The 23,481-nt window shown below is 47.7% G+C and overlaps 1 protein-coding gene across 1 annotated transcript in view; it reads left to right on the top strand.

Annotated features, from left to right (window-relative positions):
• Positions 1–9,744: 9,744 nt before the first annotated feature.
• med16 (mediator complex subunit 16) overlaps positions 9,745–23,481 on the top strand; it is a 58,763-nt gene continuing 45,026 nt past the window's right edge. Inside the window, exons 1-6 of the mRNA XM_072482670.1 lie at positions 9,745–10,133; positions 14,911–15,018; positions 16,903–17,072; positions 17,971–18,402; positions 21,091–21,196; positions 23,048–23,200. Of these exons, the coding sequence (XP_072338771.1) occupies positions 9,998–10,133; positions 14,911–15,018; positions 16,903–17,072; positions 17,971–18,402; positions 21,091–21,196; positions 23,048–23,200 (1,105 nt within the window). The 5' untranslated portion in view covers positions 9,745–9,997. The remainder of the gene's footprint in view (positions 10,134–14,910; positions 15,019–16,902; positions 17,073–17,970; positions 18,403–21,090; positions 21,197–23,047; positions 23,201–23,481) is intronic.

Raw genomic sequence — 23,481 nt, 5'->3', positions numbered from 1 at the left:
TTCAGAAATCGCTGGAGGCAGGAAGGGTACAGAGGACTGGAAAGTGACTAATATAACACCACTGTTTAAGAAGGGAGAGAAGACGGGACATTATAGGCCAGTTGGCCTGACTTCGGTCATTGGTAAGATTTTAGAGTCCATTATTAAAGATGAGATCGCGGAGTACTTGGAAGTGCATGATAAAATAGGACTGAGTCAGCACGGCTTCGTCAAGGGGAGGTCATGTCTGACAAATCTGTTAGAGTTCTTTGAGGAAGTAACAAGGAATTTAGACAAAGGAGAACCAGTGGACGTGATTTATTTAGATTTCCAGAAGGCCTTTGACAAGGTGCCGCATAGGAGACTGTGTGGTAGTCGGTATTAGGGGGTATTACGGTACCTAGGTTAAGGCTGTAAGATCATTGGTGTGGGAGGTACCTGAGACAGGAAGATCATTGGTGAAGCCTGCCTATTGGTTCCGCCCAGTAAGGCAGAGTATAAGAGTCTGTGTCTCCCTAGCAGCTGCATTCTGTACCTGCGCTGCTGGGGGAAACAACTAGTCCAATAAAGCCTTCAATTGTCATCCAATTTCGCTTCTGGAGTCATTGATCGAGCATCAATTTATTGGATTAGATTTTAAAGAATGGAGCTCCGAATCAAGCCGGAGTGTCTGCAACTCAGCCCCCACGCGGCAAACTCAGCGGCAACCTTCAAACACTGGCTGGCATGCTTCGAAGGGTACCTCAGGACGGCCACGACTGCACCCACGGAGGACCAGAAACTGCAAGTTCTCCACTCAAGGGTGAGCCCAGAGATCTATACCCTCATCGAGGATGCGGACGATTTTGAGGCCGCGATGGCCCTGTTGAAAGGACACTACATTCGCCCAGTAAACCAGGTTTACGCCCGACATCTGCTAGCGACAAGGCGATAATTCCCAGGGGAATCGCTGGATAAATTCTACTGCGTGCTCCTGATACTAGGTAAGAACTGTGACTGTCTGCAAGTTTCAGCCAGCGACCACACAGAATTTTTAATCCGGGGTGCATTCGTTGCAGGTATGCTGTCCTCCCAAATCCATCAGCGGCTGCTGGAGAAAGAGACACTAGGCCTCAAGGAGGCATGGGCCCTTGCTAGCTCCCTGGATGTGGCCTCCTGAAACGCCCGCGCGAACGTCCCCGACCGCGTGGCAGCCCCTTGGGCAGCGTGGAACCCACCCATGGCCGACCCTGATGCATCCCCCATCCCCCCACAAGCTTGTGCAACTCGGCTACCAGGCAACCCCGAGGGGCCCCGCTGTTATTTTTGCGGGCAAACCAAGCACCCCCGGCAGCACTGCCCGGCCCGCTCCTCCACCTGCAAAGGTTGTGGCAAAAAGGGCCATTTTGTGGCGGTATGCCAGGCCCGGGCGGTCACCGCTGTCTCCGCGGCCGCCACCACAACTCTTTCCACGGGCCATGAGCAGGCGCCGTTATCTTGTTCCCCGGGGACCACGTGCGATGCGTGGGCGCCGCCATCTTGCCACCCCCAGCCATGTGCGACCTGTGGGCGCCGCCATCTTGGCTGGAGTCTCAGCACCCCGATTCGGATGACCACACTCCGCCCGAGGAAAATCTTCAACTTTTACCACGACTCGCCTCGGTGACCCCGGACCAGTCTCGGCCCCAAACGCTCTCGACCGCGAAGACGACCGTGCTCATCCATGGGCGCAAAACATCCTGCCTGATTGACTCCGGGAGCACAGAGAGCTTCATACACCCCAACACGGTAAGGCGCTGTTCTCTTCCCATACACCCAGTTAACCAAAGAATCTCCCTGGCCTCCGAGTCTCACTCTGTAGAGATCAAGGGGTTCTGCGTAGCGAACCTCACGGTCCAGGGAAGAGAATTAAAAAATTTCCAACTCTACGTCCTCCCTCACCTCCGCGCTGCCACGCTCCTGGAATTGGACTTCCAATGCAACCTCCAGAGCTGAACCTTTAAATCCGGCGGCCCTATACCCCCCTTCACTGTCTGCAGCCTCGCGACCCTCCAGGTCGACCCGCCTTCCCTTTCTGCGAACCTCACCCCGGATTGCAAACCCGTCGCCACCAGGAGCAGACAGTACAATGCCCAGGACCAGACCTTCATTACGTCGGAAGTCCAGCGGCTACTGAAGGAAGGTATTAGCGAGGCTAGCAACAGCTCCTGGAGAGCTCAAGTAGTGGTTGTAAAGACCGGGGAGAAGCACAGGATGGTTATCAATTATAGTCAGACCATCAACAGGTATACGCAGCTCGACGCGTACCCTCTCCCCCGCATATCTGATTTGGTCAATAAGATTGCACAATACAAGGTCTTTTCCACGGTGGACTTCAAATCCGCCTACCACCAGCTCCCCATCTGCCCGGGCGACTGCAAGTACACTGTATTCGAAGAAGATGGGCGGCTCTACCACTCCCTAAGTGTTCCCTTCGGTGTCACAAATGGAGTCTCGGTCTTCCAACAGGAGATGGACCGAATGGTTGCCCGTTACGGTTTGCGGGCCACGTTTCCGTACCTTGACAAGGTCAACATCTGCGGCCACGACCAGCAGGACCACGACACCAACCTCCGCAAATTCCACCATACCGCAAAAACCCTTAACTTAACCTACAACAAGGACAAATGCGTGTTCAGCACCGACCGTCTAGCCATCGCCGGCTATGTAGTGCATGATGGAGTCATAGGCCCAGATCCCGAACGCATGCGCCCCCTCATGGAGTTTCCCCTCCCCACTGCTCCAAGGCCCTGAAACGCTGCCTGGGATTTTGTTCATATTACGCCCAGTGGGTCCCCAATTATGCGGACAAGGCCCGCCCACTAATCCAATCCTCGGTTTTCCCCCTGTCGGCAGAGGCCCGCCAGGCCTTCAGCCGCATAAAGGCGGACATTGCAAAGCCACGCAATCGATGAATCCCTTTCCTTCCAAGTCGAGAGCGACACGTCCGACGTTGCTCTGGCGGCCACCCTCAACCAAGCGGGCAGGCCCATGGCCTTCTTCTCAAGCACCCTCCATGCTTCAGAAATCCGTCATTCCTCCATTGAAAAGGAGGCCCAGGCCATAGTAGAAGCTGTGCTGCACTGGAGGCATTATCTGGCCGGCAGGAGATTCACGCTCCTCACTGACAAACGGTCGGTAGCTTTCATGTTCGATAATGCACAGCAGGGCAAGATAAAGAACGATAAGATCTCACGGTGGAGGATCGAGCTCTCCACCTATAACTATGAGATCTTGTATCATCGAGCCTCCTGATGCCCTATCCCGCGGCACATGTGCCAACGCACAAGTGGACCGACTCCGGGCCCTCCATGAGCCCCTCTGCCACCCGGGAGTCACTCGATCCTTCCATTTTATCAAGACCCGCAACCTGCCCTACACCCTCGAGGAGGTCAGGACCGTCAACAGGAACTGCCAAATCTGCGCGGAGTGCAAGCCGCACTTCTACAGGCCAGAGAAAGCGCACCTGATAAAGGCTTCCCGTTCCTTTGAACTCCTCAGTATGGAATTTAAAGGGCCCCTCCCCTCCACCGACCGCAACACGTACTTCCTGAACGTGATTGACGAGTACTCCCGGTTCCCATTCGCCATCCCCTGCCCCGACATGACCGCAGCCACTGTCATAAAAGCCCATCACAGTATCTTTACCCTGTTCGGTTTCTCCGCCTACATACAGAGCGATAGGGGGTCCTCCTTCATGAGCGACGAACTGCGTCAATTCCTGCTCAGCAAGGGCATCGCCTCGAGCAGGACGACCAGTTATAACCCCCGGAGAAACAGACAGGTAGAGAGGGAGAACGGAACGGTCTGGAAGACCGCCCTACTGGCCCTACGGTCCAGGAATCTCCCAGTCTCCCGCTGGCAGGAGGTCCTTCCCGATGCACTCCACTCCATCCGAACACTGCTGTGTACCACGACAAACGAAACACCTCATGAACGTCTCCTTGTCTTCCCTAGGAAGTCCTCTTCCGGGACCTCGCTCCCAACCTGGCAGGCAGCTCCTGGAACCATTCTGCTCCGCAAATACGTGCGGGCACACAAGTCGGACCCATTGATAGAGAGGGTCCACCTCCTTCATGCTAACCCTCAGTACGCCTATGTGGTGTACCCCGACGGCTTGCAGGATGCGGTCTCCCTACGGGTCCTGCCGCCCGCTGGATCCCCACCCACACCCCCCCACACCAACCCCACCCTCCCTCCCACCGGCGCACCCCACGGCTGCCCCCTTCCCAGGTGGATCGGTTCTTCCACTGGTCCCTCCCAGGGGCGATGAAGCTACCGAAGAAGCCAAAGTCAAGCTCCCGGAGTCACGGATGCCCAAGCCGGCGCCTGCATCACCGCCGAAACTGCGACGATCACAGAGGACGACCAGGGCCCCCGTTCGACCAATTGCTTCATTCTGATACGTACATGTAAAATGAATACTGTAAATAGTTGTGACATGTAATGAGGCAAAACACTGTACCACCGACGGGTACCACCATAATCTCTATCACTGTATGACGCGAGACCACAACCCCCGCCGGACTCTTTTTAACAGGGGATGAATGTGGTAGTCGGTATTAGGGGTATTACGGTACCTAGGTTGAGGCTGTAAGGTCATTGGTGTGGGAGGTACGTGAGACAGGAAGATCATTGGTGAAGCCTGTCTGCTGGTTCTGCCCAGTAAGGCGGAGTATAAGAGGCTGTGTCTCCCTAGCAGCCACATTCTGTACCTGCGCTGCTGGGGGAAACATCTAGTCCAATAAAGCCTTCAATTGTCATCCAATCTCGCTTCTGAAGTCATTGATTGAGCATCAGACTGTTAAATAAGTTAAGAGCCCATGGTGTTAAGGGTAAGATCCTGGCATGGATAAAGGGTTGGCTGACTGGCAGAAGGCAGAGAGTGGGGATAAAGGGGTCTTTTTCAGGATGGCAACCAGTGACTAGTGGTGGGCCTCAGGGGTCTGTGCTGGGCCCACAACTTTTCACAATATACATTAATGATCTGGAAGAAGGTACTGAAGGCACTGTTGCTAAGTTTGCAGATGATACAAAGGTCTGTAGAGGGACAGGTAGTATTGAGGAAGCAGGCGGGCTGCAGAAGGACTTGGACAGGCTAGGAGAGTGGGCAAAGAAGTGGCAGATGGAATACAATGTGGAAAAATGTGAGGTTATGCACTTTGGAAGGAGAAATGGAGGCATAGACTATTTTCTAAATGGGGAGATGCTTAGGAAATCAGAAGCACAAAGGGATTTGGGAGTCCTTGTTCATGATTCTCTTAAGGTTAACGTGCAGGTTCAGTCAGCAGTTAGGAAGGCAAATGCAATAGAACATACAGTGCAGAAGGAGGCCATTCAGCCCATCGTGTCTGCACCGACCTACTTAAGCCCTCACTTCCACCCTATCCCCGTAACCCAATAACCCCCCTAACCTTTTTTGGGGGGTCACTAAGGGCAATTTATCATGGCCAATCCACCTAACCTGCACATCTTTGGACTGTGGGAGGAAACCGGAGCACCCGGAGGAAACCCACGCAGACACGGGGAGAATGTGCAGACGCCGCACGGTAACCCAGCGGGGAATCGAACCTGGGACCCTGGCGCTGTGAAGCCACAGTGCTATCCACTTGTGCTACTGTGCTGCCCAAATGTTAGTATTCATGTCAAGAGGGCTAGAATACAAGACCAGAGATGTACCTCTGAGGCTATATAAGGCTCTGGTCAGACCCCATTTGGAGTAGTGTGAGCAGTTCTGGGCCCCGTATCTAAGGAAGGATGCGCTGGCCTTGGAAAGGGTCCAGAGGAGGTTCACAAGAATGATCATAGAATTTTATCATAGAATTTACAGTGCAGAAGGAGGCCATTCAGCCCATCGAGTCTGCACCGGCTCTTGGAAAGAGCACTCTACCCAAGGTCAACACCTCCACCCTATCCCCATAACCCAGTAACCCCACCCAACACTAAGGGCAATTTTGGACACTAAGGGTAATTTATCATGGCCAATCCACCTAACCTGCACATCTTTGGACTGTGGGAGGAAACCGGAGCACCCGGAGGAAACCCACGCACACACGGGGGGGATGTGCAGACTCCGCACAGACAGTGACCCAAGCCGGAATCGAACCTGGGACCCTGGAGCTGTGAAGCAATTGTGCTATCCACAATGCTACCGTGCTGCCCTGGAATGATGCCTGGAATGAAGAGCTTGTCGTATGAGGAACGGTTCAGGACTCTGGGTCTCTACTCGGAGTTTAGAAGGAAGAGAGGGGATCTTATTGAAACTTACAAGATACTGCGAGACCTGTATAGAGTGGACGTGGAGAGGATGTTCCCACTTGTAGGAAAAACTCGAAGCAGAGGACACAATCTCAGACTAAAGGGACGATCCTTTAAAACAGAGATGAGGAATTTCATCAGCCAGAGGGTGGTGAATCTGTGGAACTCTTTGCCGCAGAAGGCTGTGGAGGCCAAATCACAGTGTCTTTAAGACAGAGATAGATAGGTTTTTGATCAATAAGGGGATCAGGGGTTATGGGGAGAAGGCAGGAGAATGGGGATGAGAAAAATATCAGCCATGATTGAATGGCGGAGCAGACTGGATGGGCCGAGTGGCTTTGAATCCATAATGGCTGATTTTCACGGTCTTTGTCAGCGGAACAGGTGGCAGTGTTCCCAAAATTATAGAGCTGAGATACCACTGCATTCCAGATATTGATCCACCTATGAAAGTTTTTGTTGGGGTTTCTTGGGTAGCCCAGGAACATATAATCAGCAAGCTACTTGTTAATGCTTGGTCAGCACTTGCTGTGAAATGGACATATGGCCTAGACAGCAAAATGGTTTGGATGTGTTGCTAAGGACATAGAGTAAGCAAGACGATCATATTGCCTGCTATCTGTCCATTGTTCACCTAAGATGATACTCATGACCCATGTCCTGCAACTCAGAGCTCCTTACAAAAATAAGTTGACCTCTTTACAAGCAAAACGTAACATATCACTGGTTATATGATGTATTTTATCAGCCCTTATAAAGCACTAACAATAGCAACATTCAAGCTAGTAAATGTTACTAATTGGACAACAATCTCATATTTTGATTTGAAGAGAAACATTCTAAAATCTACATCATATCGAAAACAAAACATGGCTTCCCTCTGTTTTAAATCAGTCGGCAATCTGTGCAACATTTGTCGATTGAAACCCCACTTTTAAAGGGGAGTTGACACCGGCAAGAGTTCAGCAAGTGATCCAAAATCACAAAGTAACTTAAACAAATGAAGCCCTATGTTTAAAAAGCGATACTGTTATTCCTAACGCCAATAACTTGTCAGATGTTCTGTTAATATTTCCTCAGTAAAAAAAGATAAGGATCCGACCGAGTGTGGGTCGTATAGGCCCATATCACTTCTGAATGGACGCAAAAGTATTGGCGAAGGTACTGGCGGGTAGGCTGGAGGAGTGCCTCCCGAAGGTGATAGGTGAAAATCAGATGGGGTTCGTGAGAGGGAGGCAGCTCTTTTCAAACGTTAGAAGGGTATTTAACGTCGTTATGGCACCGGCGGAGGGGAAGGAAACAGAGGTGGTTGTGGCATTGGACGCTGAGAAGGCGTTTGACCGGGTAGAATGGGGGTACTTGATGGCAGTTCTGGAGTGGTTTGGGATTGGACCAAGATTTGTGAACTGGGTAAAGCGACTATATAAGGAGCCGAGGGCGAGTGTCCGCACAAACAACATCAGCTCAAGATATTTTTCTCTCCACCGTGGGACTAGGCAGTTATGGACAGGAATAGTGTGGGTGGGGATAGAGCATAGGGTGTCCTTATATGCTGATGACTTGCTGTTATACATGTCGGAACCGAGTTTGTCGATGGGGGAATATTGGAGCTGCTTCGAGTATTTGGGTCTTTCTCGGGGTACAAACTAAATCTAGACAAGAGTGAGTATTTTGTGGTGTCTCGGCCAGGGGTTGGGGGTCTGCCATTCTGTAGGGTAGCGACTCACTTTAGGTACCTGGGGGTGCAGGTTGCCCGGGAGTGGGGGGAGCTCCGCAGGTACAACACTTCTAGTTTGGTGGGGAGAGTGAAAGCTGATCTGGCAAGGTGGAATGGTCTCCCTCTGTCATTGGCAGGTCGGATACAGGTGGTTAAAATGAACATGTTGCGGCAATTTCTGTTTATTTTTCAATGCCAGTGGGTCAGAATGGTGGAGCGTTTGTGTAGGGGGGTCGGGATTGAAGGCACTCGCAACAGCACCGCTCCCGATGGCCCCGGGGAAATACTCAGGGAGTCCGGTAATAATAGCTTTATTGAGAATTTGGAGGCAGTTTCGGCAACACTTCGGGTTGGGGGCAGGGTCAAGGGAAATGTCGATTTGGGGGAACCACTGATTTGAGCCAAGGAAGTGGGATGAAAATTTTTGGAAATGGGAGGAGAATCATAGATTATCATAGATTATTATAGAATTTACAGTGCAGAAGGAGGCCATTCGGCCCATCGAGTCTGCACCAGCTCTTGGAAAGAGCACCCGGCCCAAGGTCAACACCTCCACCCTATCCCCATAATCCGATAAACCCACCCAACGCTAAGGACAGGGAGGCCATATTCGGGGAGTCGGACCAGACAGGGTTGGAAACGGGTGTGGAGGCAGATGTTGTAGCCTTCGCCTCGTTGATCGCCCGAAGGCGGATCCTGATAGGTTGGAGAGCAACCTCTCCACGCTGTGCCCTGGCGTGGCGGGGGGACCTGTTGGAATTCTTGACTCTTGAGAAGGTTAAGTTTGAATTGAGGGGAAGGATGGAGGGGTTCTACAGTTCATGGGCATTATTCATTATGCACTTTCAAGAACTGGACAACATTGAATATTAGTTGGGGCGGTTGGATGGGAGGGTTGGGGGAGGGGGGCTGTGTATGCTAATGGCGACTATGGGTGTTCCCTAATTCATTTTTGTCATTTGTTTGTGTGAAACATGCGGGCTAATGTTTGGGGTTTGATGGGAGGATGGGATCAGTTATTGATATGGGGATTGACATATTTGTTACTGATTATTGTTTATTGTTGGTGGGTGTAAATTTGGGAGAAAATGTGAAAAAGGAGAATAAAAAATATTTTAAAAAATATTCCCTCAGTGATTGAGAGCTGGGATGTATCTGAAAAAAGGGACAACTGCAAAGGTGAAATAAAAACGGAAATATGGCAGTATCTATAAAAATAACATTCATGTTAAGATTGAAACTGTAACTGTCGATATTTTATAATTCAAAACTGCTTTAACAATAATGTTAAAAAACAGAGCCGCTGAATTTGCGGAACATTTATTCTTTCATCCGAATACAGTCCCTGTATACAACGCATGCGCAGTATTGAGTTGCCGGGTGAGAGGGAGGCGAGCCTGCGCTCTGGGTGTGAGGGGCACCGGGCGCGCCCGCGCTCTGGGTTTGAGGGGCCCAGGGCGCGCCTGCGCTTTGGGGTTGAAGGGCCCAGGGCGCGCTTGCGCTTTGGGGTTGAGGGGCCCAGGGCGCGCCTGCGCTTTGGGGTTGAGGGGCCCAGAGCGCGCCTGCGCGTTGGGTTTGAGGGGCCCAGGGCGCGCCTGCGCGTTGGGTTTGTGGGGCCCAGGGCGCGCCTGCGCTTTGGGTTTCAGGGCCCCAGGGTGCGCCTGCGCTTTGGGGTTCAGGGGCCCAGAGAGCGCCTGCGCTTTGGGGTTGAAGGGCCCAGGGCGCGCTTGCGCTTTGGGGTTGAGGGGCCCAGGGCGCGCCTGCGCGTTGGGTTTGAGGGGCCCAGGGCGCGCCTGCGCGTTGGGTTTGAGGGGCCCAGGGCGCGCCTGCGCTTTGGGGTTGAGGGGCCCAGGGCGCGCCTGCGCTTTGGGGTTGAGGGGCCCAGGGCGCGCCTGCGCTTTGGGGTTGAGGGGCCCAGGGCGCGTTCGGCGTCCGACAGACGTGCGCCTGCGCTCTGGGTTCGAAGGAGCGTTTGCGCCCTGGGTGTGAGGTGGACCGGGTGGACAGTCGCCGGGAGCGACAAACATGGACGTTGCGTATGTCTGTGAGTGGGAGAAGCGGCCGAAGAGTAATTACTGCCCGTCTGTACCGCTGGTGTGCGCTTGGTCTTGCAGAAACCTGGTTGCATTCAGCACGGACCTGAAGAACGAGGAGGAGCAAGGTGAGATTTTAGGTTTGGCCTGTCTCTCATTCCATTGTTGAGTGAAAGTTCTGGAAGTTTAAAATTCTTAACTGCAATTTATTGTACAAGAGTCATGGCACCCTCTAATACTTTCGTTCAGCTTTCGGAAATATCTAAAAGAGCATCACATGCAACGTGTGACTATTATGTGGACAGAAATGCCAACCTATTTGCACAGAACAAGCTCATAAGAATTAATCAAAATTACAAACTTATTTTGGTGATGTTGGTTAAATAATGTTAAGTTGAATATACACAATGTTGTACAATGGGCAGTATTTATTACCTCTAACTCAGGTGGGTTATGGCTTCAAGCCTCACTTAAGGACTTGAGCACAAATCTAAGCTGACACTTTATTGAGGGAATGCAACGCTGTCGAAGGTTCTGCCTTCAGATGAGTTAAATCAAGGCTGTCTGAAGTGGATTCTAAAGATGACAAGGCACTGTTTTAAAAAAGAGCATGGGAATTTATGCTGGTGAATATTTATCCCTCAACCAATGTGTTGTCACTTGTGGGACTTCTGCACAAGTTGGCTGCTGCAGTGTTTCCTACCTTACAATGATGACTACTGCAAAATGTACATTGGCTGTAAAGTGCTTTGAGATAGCCAAGAATTATGAAAGGTACTATATTGACATTTGGCATGGTCAAACATGGGCAAGGAAACCTCCTGCTGATTACCACATATCACCCCCCCCCCAAGCTAATGATTCAACACTCTTCCATGTGGAACACCACTTGCAGGAAGCACTGAGGGGGGCAATGGTGCAGAATGTACTCTGGGTGGAGGACTTCATTGTCCACCACCAAGAGTGGCTTGGTAGTACCATCACCACCAAGATGGCTGTGTTCTAAAGGACATAGTTGCTCGACAGCGACTGTGGCAGGTGGTGAGGGAAAAACATACTTGATCTCATCCTCACCAACCTGTCTGCTGCAGGTGCATCTGCCATGACAGTATCGGTAAACGTGACCACCGCACAGTCCTTGTGGAGTTGAAGTTCCATCTCGACATTGAGGATACCATCCATCATGTTGTGTGGCACTACCACTGTGCTAAGTGGGATAGATACAGAACAGATCTAGCAACTCAACACTGGGCAAACTTGAGGTGCTTTGGGCCATCATCATTGTAATCAACCACAGTCCACAATCTCATGGTCTGGCATTTCTCCCACTCTACCAATACTACCAAGACAAGGCATCAACCCTGGTTCAATGAAGAGTGCAGGTGGGCATGCCAGGCGTAACTCCAAGCAAATATCCCCATGCTCAATTCTGGGACCCCAGCACATGAGTGCAAAAGATGAGCCTGAAGCATTTACATCAATCTTCAGCCAGAAGTGCTGAGTGGATGATGCATCTCTGCCTCCTCTGGAGGTCCCCAGCATTGCAGATGACAGTCTTCAGCCAATTCAATTCACTCCACGTGATATCAAGAAATGTATGAAGGCCTTAGATACTGCAAAGGCTATAGGCCCCTGACAATATTCCAGCAATAGCACTGAAGACTTGTGCTCCAGAACTTTCCATGCCGCTAGCCAAACTCTTCACAGATTCAACACTGGCAACTACCCAGCAATGTGGAAAATTGCCCAGTATGTCCTGTACACAAGGAACAGGACACATCCAACTCAGCCAATGACTGCTTCATCAGTCTACTCTAAACCATCAGTAAAGTGATGGAAAGGGTCATCAACAGCACTATCAAGTGGCACTTAGTCATGGACACTCATTTTGGGTTAAGCCAGGGTCATTCAGCTCTTGACCTCACTCCAGCCGTGGTTCAAACATGGATAAAAGGACTCCAGAGGTGAAAATGACTGCCCTTGACATCAAGGCAACATTTGACTGAATGCAGCATCAAGGAGCCCGAGCAAAACGCGAATCGATGGGAATTAGGGGGGAAACCCTCTGCTAGTTGGGAGTCGCACCTGGCTGTGGTGATTGGAGGTCAATTATCTCAATTCCAGGGCATCACTGCCGGAGTTCTCATGGCCCAATCATCTTCACCTGCTTCATCATTAGGGCAGCACGGTAGCATTGTGGATAGCACAATTGCTTCACAGCTCCAGGGTCCCAGGTTCGATTCCGGCTTTGGTCACTGTCTGTGCGGAGTCTGTACATCCTCCCCGTGTGTGCGTGAATTTCCTCCGGGTGCTCCGGTTTCCTCCCACAGTCCAAGATGTGCAGGTTAGGTGGATTGGCCATGATAAATTGCCCTTAGTGTTGGGTGGGGTTACTGGGTTATGGGGATTGGGTGGAGGTGTTGACCTTGGGTAGGGTGCTCTTTCCAAGAGCCGGTGCAGACTCGATGGGCCGAATGGCCTCCTTCTGCACTGTAAGTTCTATGGTCAGTAATCATCCTTCCATCATAAAGTCAGAAATGGGGATGTTCTCTGATGACTATGTTGAGTATCATTCACGACTCCTGAGATACTGAAGCACTTCATGTCCAAATGCAGCAAGACCTGGACAATGTCCAGGCTTGGGCTGACCAGTGACAAGTTGTATTTGTGTCTCACAAGTGCTAAGCAATGACCATCTCCAACAAGAGAGAATCTAACCATCACCCCTTGACATTCAATGGCATTACCATTGCTGAATCCCCCACGATCAACATCCTGAAGGTTACCATTGACCATAAACTGAACTGGATTAGCCGTAGAAGTACTGTCTACCAAAGCAGATCAAAGGCTAGGAATCTTGTGGTGAGGAACTCGCTTCCTGACCCCCCCCCCCCCCCTCCCCCCCCCCCCCCCCCCCAAAAAAAGAATAACATGTCTACCATCTACAAGGTACAAGCCGGGAGTATAATGGAATACACTCCACCTGCCTGGTTGAGTGCAGTTCCAATAGTACGCGAGGCAAGGCACCTCCCAGGACAAAGCAGCCCGCTTGATTGCCAACCCTTCCACAAACATTCAATCTTCCCACCACCGATGAACAGTAACAGCCGTGCACCCCCTACAAGATGCACTGCAGGAACTCACCAAGGTTCCTTAGGTGGCATCTTCCAAACCCATGACCACTACCATCTGGAAGGACAACAGATACATGGGAACATCACCACCTCGAGGTCCACTCTAAGTCACTCACCATCCTGATTTGGGGAATATATCGCCTTTTCTTCCCTGTCACTGTGTCAAAATCCAGGAACTCCCTCTAACTGCACTGTGGATGTACCTACACCTCAGACTGCAGTAGTTCTAGAAGGCAGCTAACCCTCACCCAGGAATGGGCGATAACTGCTGATCTAACCAGTGGCACCCACATCCCATAAATGAATAACAAACAAATTAAGTAATTTTTTTTGTTACTTGCATTTGTATAATGTGTTTTGGGTTTGACCGTATTGAGCAATTTGTTTTTAATACGAAATCCAGTTTTCTGGAATTTATTAAGATTTTTCTTCTATTTACAGTACGTATCAAATGGGACAGGTGTGTTCAGTGCATCAGCAGGGAGAGGAGTAATTGGCTCTGGGTTATTTATAAACTTAAAGTTTACTAAATTAAATCCCAACCTGAAGTAAATTCTTTCTACTATTACTGGGAATAAAGACACACTTTCAAATATATTGAAGTGATACAAAATATGATGGATACAACATGTTATTAGGAAATCAGTGGTGCTACATCTAAATCTGTAGCACCTAAATAAGTTGGTAAAGAGATAGCAGGAAGGAAATTATTAAAATATGAGGATTGCAGTAAAATAGAAATATTCTCAGTAACAATTGAATGTTGTGGCCACGCAATAGGTGATATGATTTGCTATAATACAATTTTTAAAGCACCTTAAACCCTCCCTCTGGCTGATTTTAAACATGTCAAACCAACCTTCTGAGTTAGAGGCGCATATTGCCAGATGAACCATGCCTGTATTAAGTCTTACTGAGCTACCATTGCTTTATAATGATGCACTCTTGTCAGGCCCAACACTTTACTGTTTCATAACTTTTATTGTTCATGCTGAATTCTGGCAGGTCCAGCCAAAATAGATATTCATTTTGTCTTTTATATGCCCCCTGATCTGTTATTTTTTTTTCTTATTCGTTCTTGGGATGTGGGCGTCACTGGCTGGGCCAACATTTGTTACCTAGGGTGACACAGTGGTGCAGTGGCTAGCACTGTTGCCTCACGGTGCCGAGGACCCGGGTTCAATCCCGGCCCCGGGTCACTGTCCATGTGGAGTTTGCACATTCTCTCCATGTCTTTGTGGGTCTCACCCCTACAATCCAAAAGATGTGCATGGTAGGTGGATTGGCCACGCTAAATTGCCCCTTAATTGGAAAAAAATAATTGGGTACTCTAAATTTTTTTTTCAAATTGTTACCCATCACTTGAGCTGAGTGTCCATTTCAGAGGGGGACAAGTTAAGAGTCAACTGCATTGATGTGTGGGTCTGGAGTCACATGTAGGCCAGACTGGGTAAGGACGGCAGATTTCCCTCCCTGAAGGGCATAAGTGAACCAGATGGTTTCTTACGACAATCGACAATGGTTTCATGGTCATCATTCTACTTTTAATGACATTTTTATTGAATTCAAATTTCACCATCTGCAGTGGTGCGTTTCGAACCAAGGGGGCCAAAGCATTACCCGGGGTCTCTGGATTACTCGTCTAATGACAATACCACTCAGCCACCGCCTCCCTAGAGCCAACAAACTTACTCTGTTCCCAGTATTGTTTTATATTCGATTATTGAAAATCGTTTAGACAGTGTTCCCCAATAATCCCTCTTTCTTACAGAACTTACTTATATGATTCACATTTTGGATACTGAGCATCCCTGGGATGTTTATTCCATCAACTCAGGACACCATGAAGTGATTACATCTCTGGAATGGGACCAATCTGGTGAGCGTTTGTTTTGGTTAACCTGTAAGCCTGACTGCTGCCCCAGTGTTGAACATAAAATTATTAGGCCAGTCTAGGTATGCCAGTACACCATAAATATGCTAAATAACTATGCATAATACGTTACACATAATTAAATTATAATATTATGCAAATCAGTTATCCTCTCTGCACCTAGCGGTACCCAGTCGCACTGAAGGCTTCGAGCTTAAGATCTGAACCAGTAAATGTTTCTCTTCTATTACATATTCATTCACTTAAATGTTTGCTTGGAGATGACACTTTTTAAGCACCTGAGAAGATTGAGGGAATGCTTTGTGCTGAATGCCTTAAAGCCATAAAACTCTATATGAAGTATATTCTTGATTTTACTGCACAATGCACAGAGGAATTTTTCCCAATGAGTTTGCACACTATGATGCTTTGTGAAGCAGCAGATAATGTACATTTGGGCGGCACAGTAGCACAAAGGTTAGCACTGTTGCTTCTCAGCAACAAGGACCCGGTTCGATTCCCAGCTTGGGTCACTGTCTATGCGGAGTCTGCACATTCTCCCCGTGTCTGCATGGGTTTCCTCTGGGCGCTCCAATTTCCTCCCACAAGTCCCGAAAGACATGGGGCGGGATTCTCTGAAAATGAGGCTATGTTTCCACGCCGGCGGGAAAACCGGCTCACGACTCCGGTGTCAACAGCCCCCCAAGAGAGGAATTCTCACCTGTCTAAGGGGCTAGGTTGCCGCTGGAGTCGTACCCGCTGTTCCAGCCGGCGCCGAAAGGCCGTCACGAGTTCGCACATGCGTGGAACGGCCAACGTGAGTACCAGCATGCGCGGAACGGCCGGCGCGAGTACGTACATGCACAGAACGGCCGGCGTGATCTTGCGCGTGCGCGGAATGGCCGGCGTATTTCCGCGCATGCGCCGATTGGCAGCGTGTTTCCGCACATGCGCCAGAACGGCTTGCGTGATTCCGCGCATTCGCCGGAACGGCTTGCGTGTTTCCGTGCATGCGCCGGAACGGCCGGCGTGTTTTGCCGGAACGGCCGGCGTGTTTCCGCGCATGCGCCGGAACGGCCGGCGTATTTCCGCGCATGCGCCCGAACGGCCGGCGTGCTTTCGTGCATGCGCGGGGGTTCTCTTCTCCGTGCCAGCCCCTCGGGCAATATAGCGGAGCCCTACAGGGGCCCGGCGCGGAGGAAAGAAGGCCCTCATGGAAACAGCCCGCCCGCAGGATCGGTAGGCCCCGAACGCGGGCCAGGCCACCGTGGGGGGCCCCCCCGGGTCGGATCCCCCCCATACTCAACTGCCAGGTCCCGCCGTGCGTGAAGTGAGTAATTCACGCTGGCGGGACTGGGAAAAACTGGATGGCCACTCGGCCCATTGGGGCCCGGAGAATCGCCGGGAGGGGCCGCTGTCAACGGCCCCCGACACGCTTGGCGGGAATCCCGCCTCCGCCCGAAAAACGGCGCAGGAGAATAGGGTAGCCGGCGGCAGGGCGGGATTCGCGCTCCCTCCGGGGATTCTCCGACCCGGCGGGGGGTCGGAGAATCTCGCCCATGCTGTTGAGGTGAATGGGACATTCTAAAGTCTCCCTCAGTGTACCCGAACAGGTGCTGGAGTATGGCGACTAGGGAATTTTACAGTAACTTGATTGCAGTGTTTATATAAGCCTACCTGTGACACTAATAAAGATGATTGTTATTATATTTCTTGTTTTGGATAGCCACAAATATATTGACTGATTGATCTTCTGGTTTCACCTTTAATAGAATTAGGAAAAAGGCACTAGCTCTGAAGTGAATATTTCCACAACTGCTTAAATGTATCTTTTAGAATTAAGATGTCTTGTCAAACTGTAACTTTGCACCACGTCTGTCTGTTTGAAAGGTTCCCGCCTATTATCTGCTGATGCTGACGGTCGAGTGAAATGCTGGAGTATGACTGATCACCTGGTAAACAGCTGGGATAACATAGTCGGGAGTTCAGTGGATGGGGACCCCATTGTAGCCTTGTCATGGCTCCACAATGGTGTCAAGTTGGCCTTGCATGTAGAAAAGGTTTGTGCTGTAGTCAAAATCTTGAGTATTATTTTAATTATCTGTTAACATCCAAAGTTGTTGGTTGAATCTGATAACTATATTCAACTGATGGGACCACAGCAATAATAACCTCTGTTACTGAATAGAAAATACATTTACCTGTGACATATCCGGTCTCAATTATTTTGGCCCTAAGTTAGTTCACAAATTGAATTCAAATTGATGTCATGCTTGCTTGCCTCTTAATTTTTTTATGTATGGAATTATCTGTCTGAATTGTATGCAGAACAATACTTTTCACTGTATCTCAATACACGTGACAGTAAATCAAATTCAAATGTAATAATGGTCCAGAAAGCTGATCACCAACAAATTAGCACATTATGGTTTTGTTTATGCTGTTAACATGTGGGTATACTTATATTTGGATCTAGATATTCATAAATATTGATGCAGTGCCAATCTCGCACATAGCATTACTGTTTAAAAAGACTGTCATATTGGGAATCATTGTTAACAAGAGGAGTACAAATCTGATTTATTTCTGATTTCATTCATTTGTGTAAATATCAATAATCCATGATTGTGCAAAAATGTACTAGCCAACTTTATTGACAATTTTCCCAACATTATTAACCAGGTGAAAAAGTCAGATGTTGTGTGACGGCCTAAGGGAAGTTAATTTTGTGTGCCCAAGCTGTTCTGCAGTAAGTCTACTGCTTTGTGTCTGGAACAAAATCCACTGCCTGATTGATATGATCACATGGCTGAATACAGCACCAAACTGTATTTTCTAGTGAATCTGTGAGGTGTGACATATCTGCATTATGTTACAGAATGTTTTTAAAAGTAATATATTTTGAAAGTAGTTTGAGTTTTAAATGTCTTTTTTGTTTTTCATTTCACTGCCCATCAGTCTGGTGCATCCAATTTTGGTGAGAAGTTTTCTCGTGTGAAATTCAGCCCTTCCTTGACTCTGTTTGGTGGGAAGCCGATGGAAGGTTGGATTGCTGTAACCATCAGTGGCCTAGTGACTGTGTCATTATTGAAACCCAGCGGACAGGTCCTCACTGCTACAGAGAGCTTATCACGGTTGAGAAGCAGAGTTGCCCTGGCAGACATTGCATTCACTGGAGGTGGGAACATTGTGGTGACCACGTCGGATGGCAGCAGCTCCTCTCCTGTTCAGTTTTATAAAGTCTGCGTGAGTGTTGTAAATGAGAAATGCAAAATTGACACTGAGCTCCTTCCATCACTGTTCATGCGCTGTACAACGGACACTGCTCGAAAGGAGAAGTATCCAGCTGTCACTCACCTGAAGTTTTTAACAAGAGAGACATCTGAACAGGTAACATAATTCTTTCTTTATCCCCTACTTCATAGTTCTGCTGCCACCCACTATGCAAAGATGCTTTTAGATTTGAATTAAGGTATCTTCTGGTCAGAGTTGACAAAATTTTGTTACTTCTAATGTAAATATATAAAAGTGCAACCAATTTCATTTTAATGTGAGCATTTTGGCTTGTGGCTTGGTCGCCCTTAAAGCTACACCTTATGTTCCTGTGTGGTTTCAAGAGCCTCAAAACAAGGATTGATATTAGTTTCTGCATTACATAAATACTGTCATGATTGCTGGGGTAGAATCTAAAATGTGACTCCGTTTAAGTTGATTTATCAAAAAAAAGGTTCAGTGAGGTGATAATATGAAAATGCCATTTTCTGAAGCCAACCTGATTAACACCAGTATACTATAACCACGTAAATATGATGACCAGTTTAATACTGAAAACCAATGGAGACTGGAAATGCTCAGTAGTTTGAACAGCATTTATAGAGAAAGAAACCAAGTTAATGTTTCAGGACTGACCTGAATTGCTAAACTGTTTCACCACAGATGCTGACTGAACTTCTGAACACATTCAACGTTTCCTGTTTTTAGTTCAGATATGCAGCATCCACGGTATTTTGATTTTGTATCACGAGAGACAGAAAGGTTATATTGTTGTGCGTTGTTTCACCCTCTGTTTAGTCAGTTTGTTTTTAGTCAGTTTGTTTCTTGTTACGATATACTGACATCTTTCATGGAATCATTTACAACACAAAATTAGACCATTCAGCTCATCGTGTCCGTGCTGGCTCTCTGCAAGAGAAATTCACCGAGTTCACTCCTCTGCTTTTCTCTCATAGCCTGCACATTTTTCCTTTTTAGATAATGATCCAATTCCCTTTTGAATGCCATAATTGAACCTGCCGTCACCACACATTTGGGCAGTGCGTTCCAGATCATAACCACTCGCGTAAAAAAAGTTTTTCTTTGTACCTCCATCACTTATTTTGCTCGTTACCTTAGATCTGTACCCCCTTGTTGTCAATCCTTCCACCAAGGGGGAACAGTTTCTCTCTATCTACTCTGTCCAGTCCCCTCATGATTTTGAACACCTCTGTCAAATCTCCTAAACCTTCTATTCTGCAAGGAAAAACTGTCCCAACTTCACCAATCTATTCACTAAAGTTCCACATCCCTGGGACCATTCTTGTGACTCTTTGCTGCACCCTCTCTAATGCCATTACATCCTTCCTAAACAGTGGTGCTCAGAGCTGGTCACTATGCTCCATAACATCCTGGTTCCCCAGATTAGCATTTGGGGATTCCCCAATGATGCACTGGGGAATCCCTCTAGGATGTTCCCATGTAAGGGTTTACCCAGCAATTGTCCAGAGGTGCTAACAATTTCACTGGGTTGGGCACCATCTGACCAGCAATTTAAATCGCTAACTTGGTTCTGCCAGTTTTACCCTGATAGTTCATCTGAGAGTTAGACGGGAAAAATCACTTCTAACTCCAGAGTAACTATTTAAACACCCTGATTGAGCCACGTGACACCACACGTGCGCACACACAACCCCCCAATGCCCCAATGGATCTACACCCCCCCCCCCCCCACTCCCCCACAGCTCCCATGACAGCTAGCATCATTAAAAAGGGAGCATTCCTTTATTCCCTGCTCCCCAGTTGTGCCAATGCAGCTACTTCGCTGTTCTTTATTCCCTGTCTCACCCAGCCTGAGTGAAGAAGGTTGGGCGAAACGGGGCTTTGGAATTTCAACATGGGTAAGTCCATTAAGAGTGGCAATCTGACAGAGATCGCCACTCTGAGGAAGCTATGATACAATAGTTCAGTTGAGGTTGAATGTGCATATGGTCATGATTTGCAGTGCAACAAATGGAAATTTGTTTTAGAGTAGGAGGTGGGCTGGCATTCCCAAGGAATCACGTGTAGGAAAATCTAAATAACACTAAACGACTTCCACTGCATGACCATAATTTTGTCTTATTGTGTAACTAATATGGTTTTTAAAGGGCCTGGTTTTAACTCTGTTAGTGAATGAGTTTTGAGGGGAGTTAAATTTGGGCCCATATGTCTGCCTAGAAGCTGCTTGTGGTAGTTTGTGTTACAGAAGCCTCTGGTAGGCTTTTAGATTTTCAGTCTTAATTATTCATTAGGAAGACAGTAATAAAGCTAAGAGCAGGAATTTCACTGCTTGTTTCTGAATCCTGTTGTCCGTCTTCAATGTGGGTCAAAAGACTGCACTCTATAGGAAGCAGTTAATCATTGCGATTTTCCCTGGGGTGGCCAGTAATGGTCAAAAGTTGGACTTGCCATCTAATTAAGGATGGTGGAAGGGCTTTCAAAACTGGAGGACCAATCAGAATCCTGTCAGCTTGAAAACAGTGACAGGCTGTGATGGGAAATAAGTGAGAGAGAGGGCTCCTCAAACAGAGGCACATTTTATCCAACGCTTTACAATTAAAAAAAAAAAAAGGGTCTTGTAGCCAGACCACAGTGAGGGGCAAAGAGCTGGAAGTATTTATTCTACTTTGAGGCAAGGCACATGGAATGGGCAGCGTTAAATGGAGTATTGGGAGAAAAGTAAACCATTTTAGATGAGGAGAATGGATATTTAGATTCAGGTTTGTAGATATTAACACAAAAACTGAGGTGTCAGGATAATGTGACTGTTTTTGTCTCCTGTAGGTGTTGCTATGTGCTTCCAGTCTGACTGGCAGCATTGTAGAGTGTTGGTCATTACGGAAGGAAGGGTTACCAGTGAATAATATTTTTCAGCCAATTTCTCCTGTGGGTAAGTATGGCGATTTCTGCTCTGAACAGGATTCTTGATTAAGTGTAAACTACAGATAGCACAGCTTGGAACTTAACCTTGTTATTTCGGAGAGGCTGCAAACAGTGAATTACAGAATGCACATTTTTTTGTAACCTGGTTGTCTTCAGTGATTCAGGTTAGGTCTGCTTCCACTACTGTTTGATCCTCCCTAATGCACTAAATTTGGTGTGTCTTTCATAAACGGATTCTCAATGCAAAGCTGGGGTCAACTCTTCATTTGATAAACTAACTGCGCAGCAGCTGTACCATTCCTCTGCATGTTTCTATTTTATTGTAAATGTATCTGTTAACTAAATGTTTGGTGCTGCTCCTATTGGACAGGCACAAATATGAATGTTGTTCTTCACCCTGTCAAAATTACTTCTTAAGGTTTTGTTAAAATTGAGTGAAATCTTGGCCTTGGAAAATGAGTTCGACAGTGAAGTAAGGAGAGAGAGTTCAATATATTAAAGATTAATGAAGGATTGCAGATGAAGGGCAGTGTGTCTGGAAACGTAAGCTGAAACGAGCTGAGAAGCTTCTGCAGAAATACGGCCAAATTTTCTGCATGGTTCTGACAGGAGTCGGTCGGATCTTTTTTCTAAAGCAGTATCAAGACAGGGTAGCACAGTGACACAGTGGTTAGCACTTCTGCCTCACAGCGCCTGGGATCGGGGTTCAATTCCAGCCTTGGGTGACTGCGGAGTTTGCATTTTCTCCCCATCTCTACGTGGGTTTCCCCCGGTGCTCTGGTTCCCTCCCATAGTCCAAAGATTTGCAGATTAGGCGGATTTGTGGGGATTGGACGGGTGCTCTTTTAGAGGGGCGGTGCAGACTCAGGCAGACCGAGTGCACTGTTTGGTGGTTCAAAACAGTTGATAATTTGCATTATCTTTTGCTTTTCAGCTCTGGTAAAATAGTTATCATAGAATAGAATCATTCAGCACAGAAATAGACTACTAATCCTATTCTATCTGTGCTTGTTTATGAAAGAACTGGATTGTTTGTGTGGGCTTGAATTAAATGAAAATCGCTTATTGTCACAAGTAGGCTTCAATGAAGTTACTGTGAAAAGCCCCTAGTCGCCACATTCCGGCACCTGTTCGGGGAGGCTGGTACGGGAATTGAACCGTGCTGCTGGCCTGCTTGGTCTGCTATAAAAGCCAGCGATTTAGCCCAGTGTGCTAAACCAGTGTTGATGAGTGAAGTTTTCTAGCCCTTTGTGTTGTGTTATGGGACTGGGATGGGGGGAGTGCACAGTTAATTCTAGCCTCACTATTCCACAGGTCGCGACATAAGTATAAATGTTTAATTCACTCACCAAAACGGCCAGTTGGTATATGTGATTCTTTGAAAATATCTGAATTATTAAAATTGATATGTCCTTTGGTCTGTGCCTGAGGAAAATGATCAGGTTTGTTATGCCAATAAGGCACAGTTTTAAGAGCCATTTGTATCATATATTGAATTATTGAAGAGTCATTTAAAATTTTTCAAGTAATTTTTAATTGTTTTGTACTGGGAATAGAAATTGGTGCTGAAACTGAGGGTTTGCTCAAACTCCATCTCTCACCAGCACTGACCTAATGTTAGCAACAACTAAAAGGTTTTCTAAGTGCTGAGCTAATATTCCTCATGTTATTGTCCAGGACGGCAATTCATGGCTACATTAACTGAAGTATTTTTTTCTAGTCCATTGCTTTGTAAAGTGGTCCATGAACTGGATGTATCTGATGCATTCTGCTGCCTATATGCTAATGAAATGTAATGGGCCTTTCAGTGATGGTGTTTCACTCACTGCTACTTTGATTCCTGATCTGATTTTGCAAGGTGATAAACAGCCAAGCATTCTGAAGTGGAGGATTCTATCTGCAACCAATGATATGGATCGTGTAACAGCTGTGGGTTTACCCAAACTTCCAATTTCACTGACCAGCACTGACCTGAAGGTGGCAACAGACACCAAATTCTTCCCAGGGCTTGGTTAGTATTATATTTTATATTATATTGGTTATATTTCATATCGAGTCCAAAATTATTGTTAATGTTTCCCCATTGTTCAGTGACAGGTGGCTTTATAAATCATTAGGTCTGACCTCCTGGAGAACTTAATTTTCTGTTTAATGATGTTTAGTTATGTCATGCCGAAATTTACACATTGGTTAAATAAACTGGCTCCTGTACAATACCTGTGTTTGGAATGCATTAGCTAGGGCAACAGCTGAAGTCTGTGTCTGTTTGTCTCCTGTTTGCTGAAATCATAT

The sequence above is a fragment of the Scyliorhinus torazame genome, chromosome 18 (assembly GCF_047496885.1).
Source record: "Scyliorhinus torazame isolate Kashiwa2021f chromosome 18, sScyTor2.1, whole genome shotgun sequence".
NCBI classification, from domain to species: domain Eukaryota; kingdom Metazoa; phylum Chordata; class Chondrichthyes; order Carcharhiniformes; family Scyliorhinidae; genus Scyliorhinus; species Scyliorhinus torazame.
The sequence above is the reverse complement of the archived record's forward strand: the minus strand, read 5'-3'. Positions and strand labels throughout refer to the sequence as shown.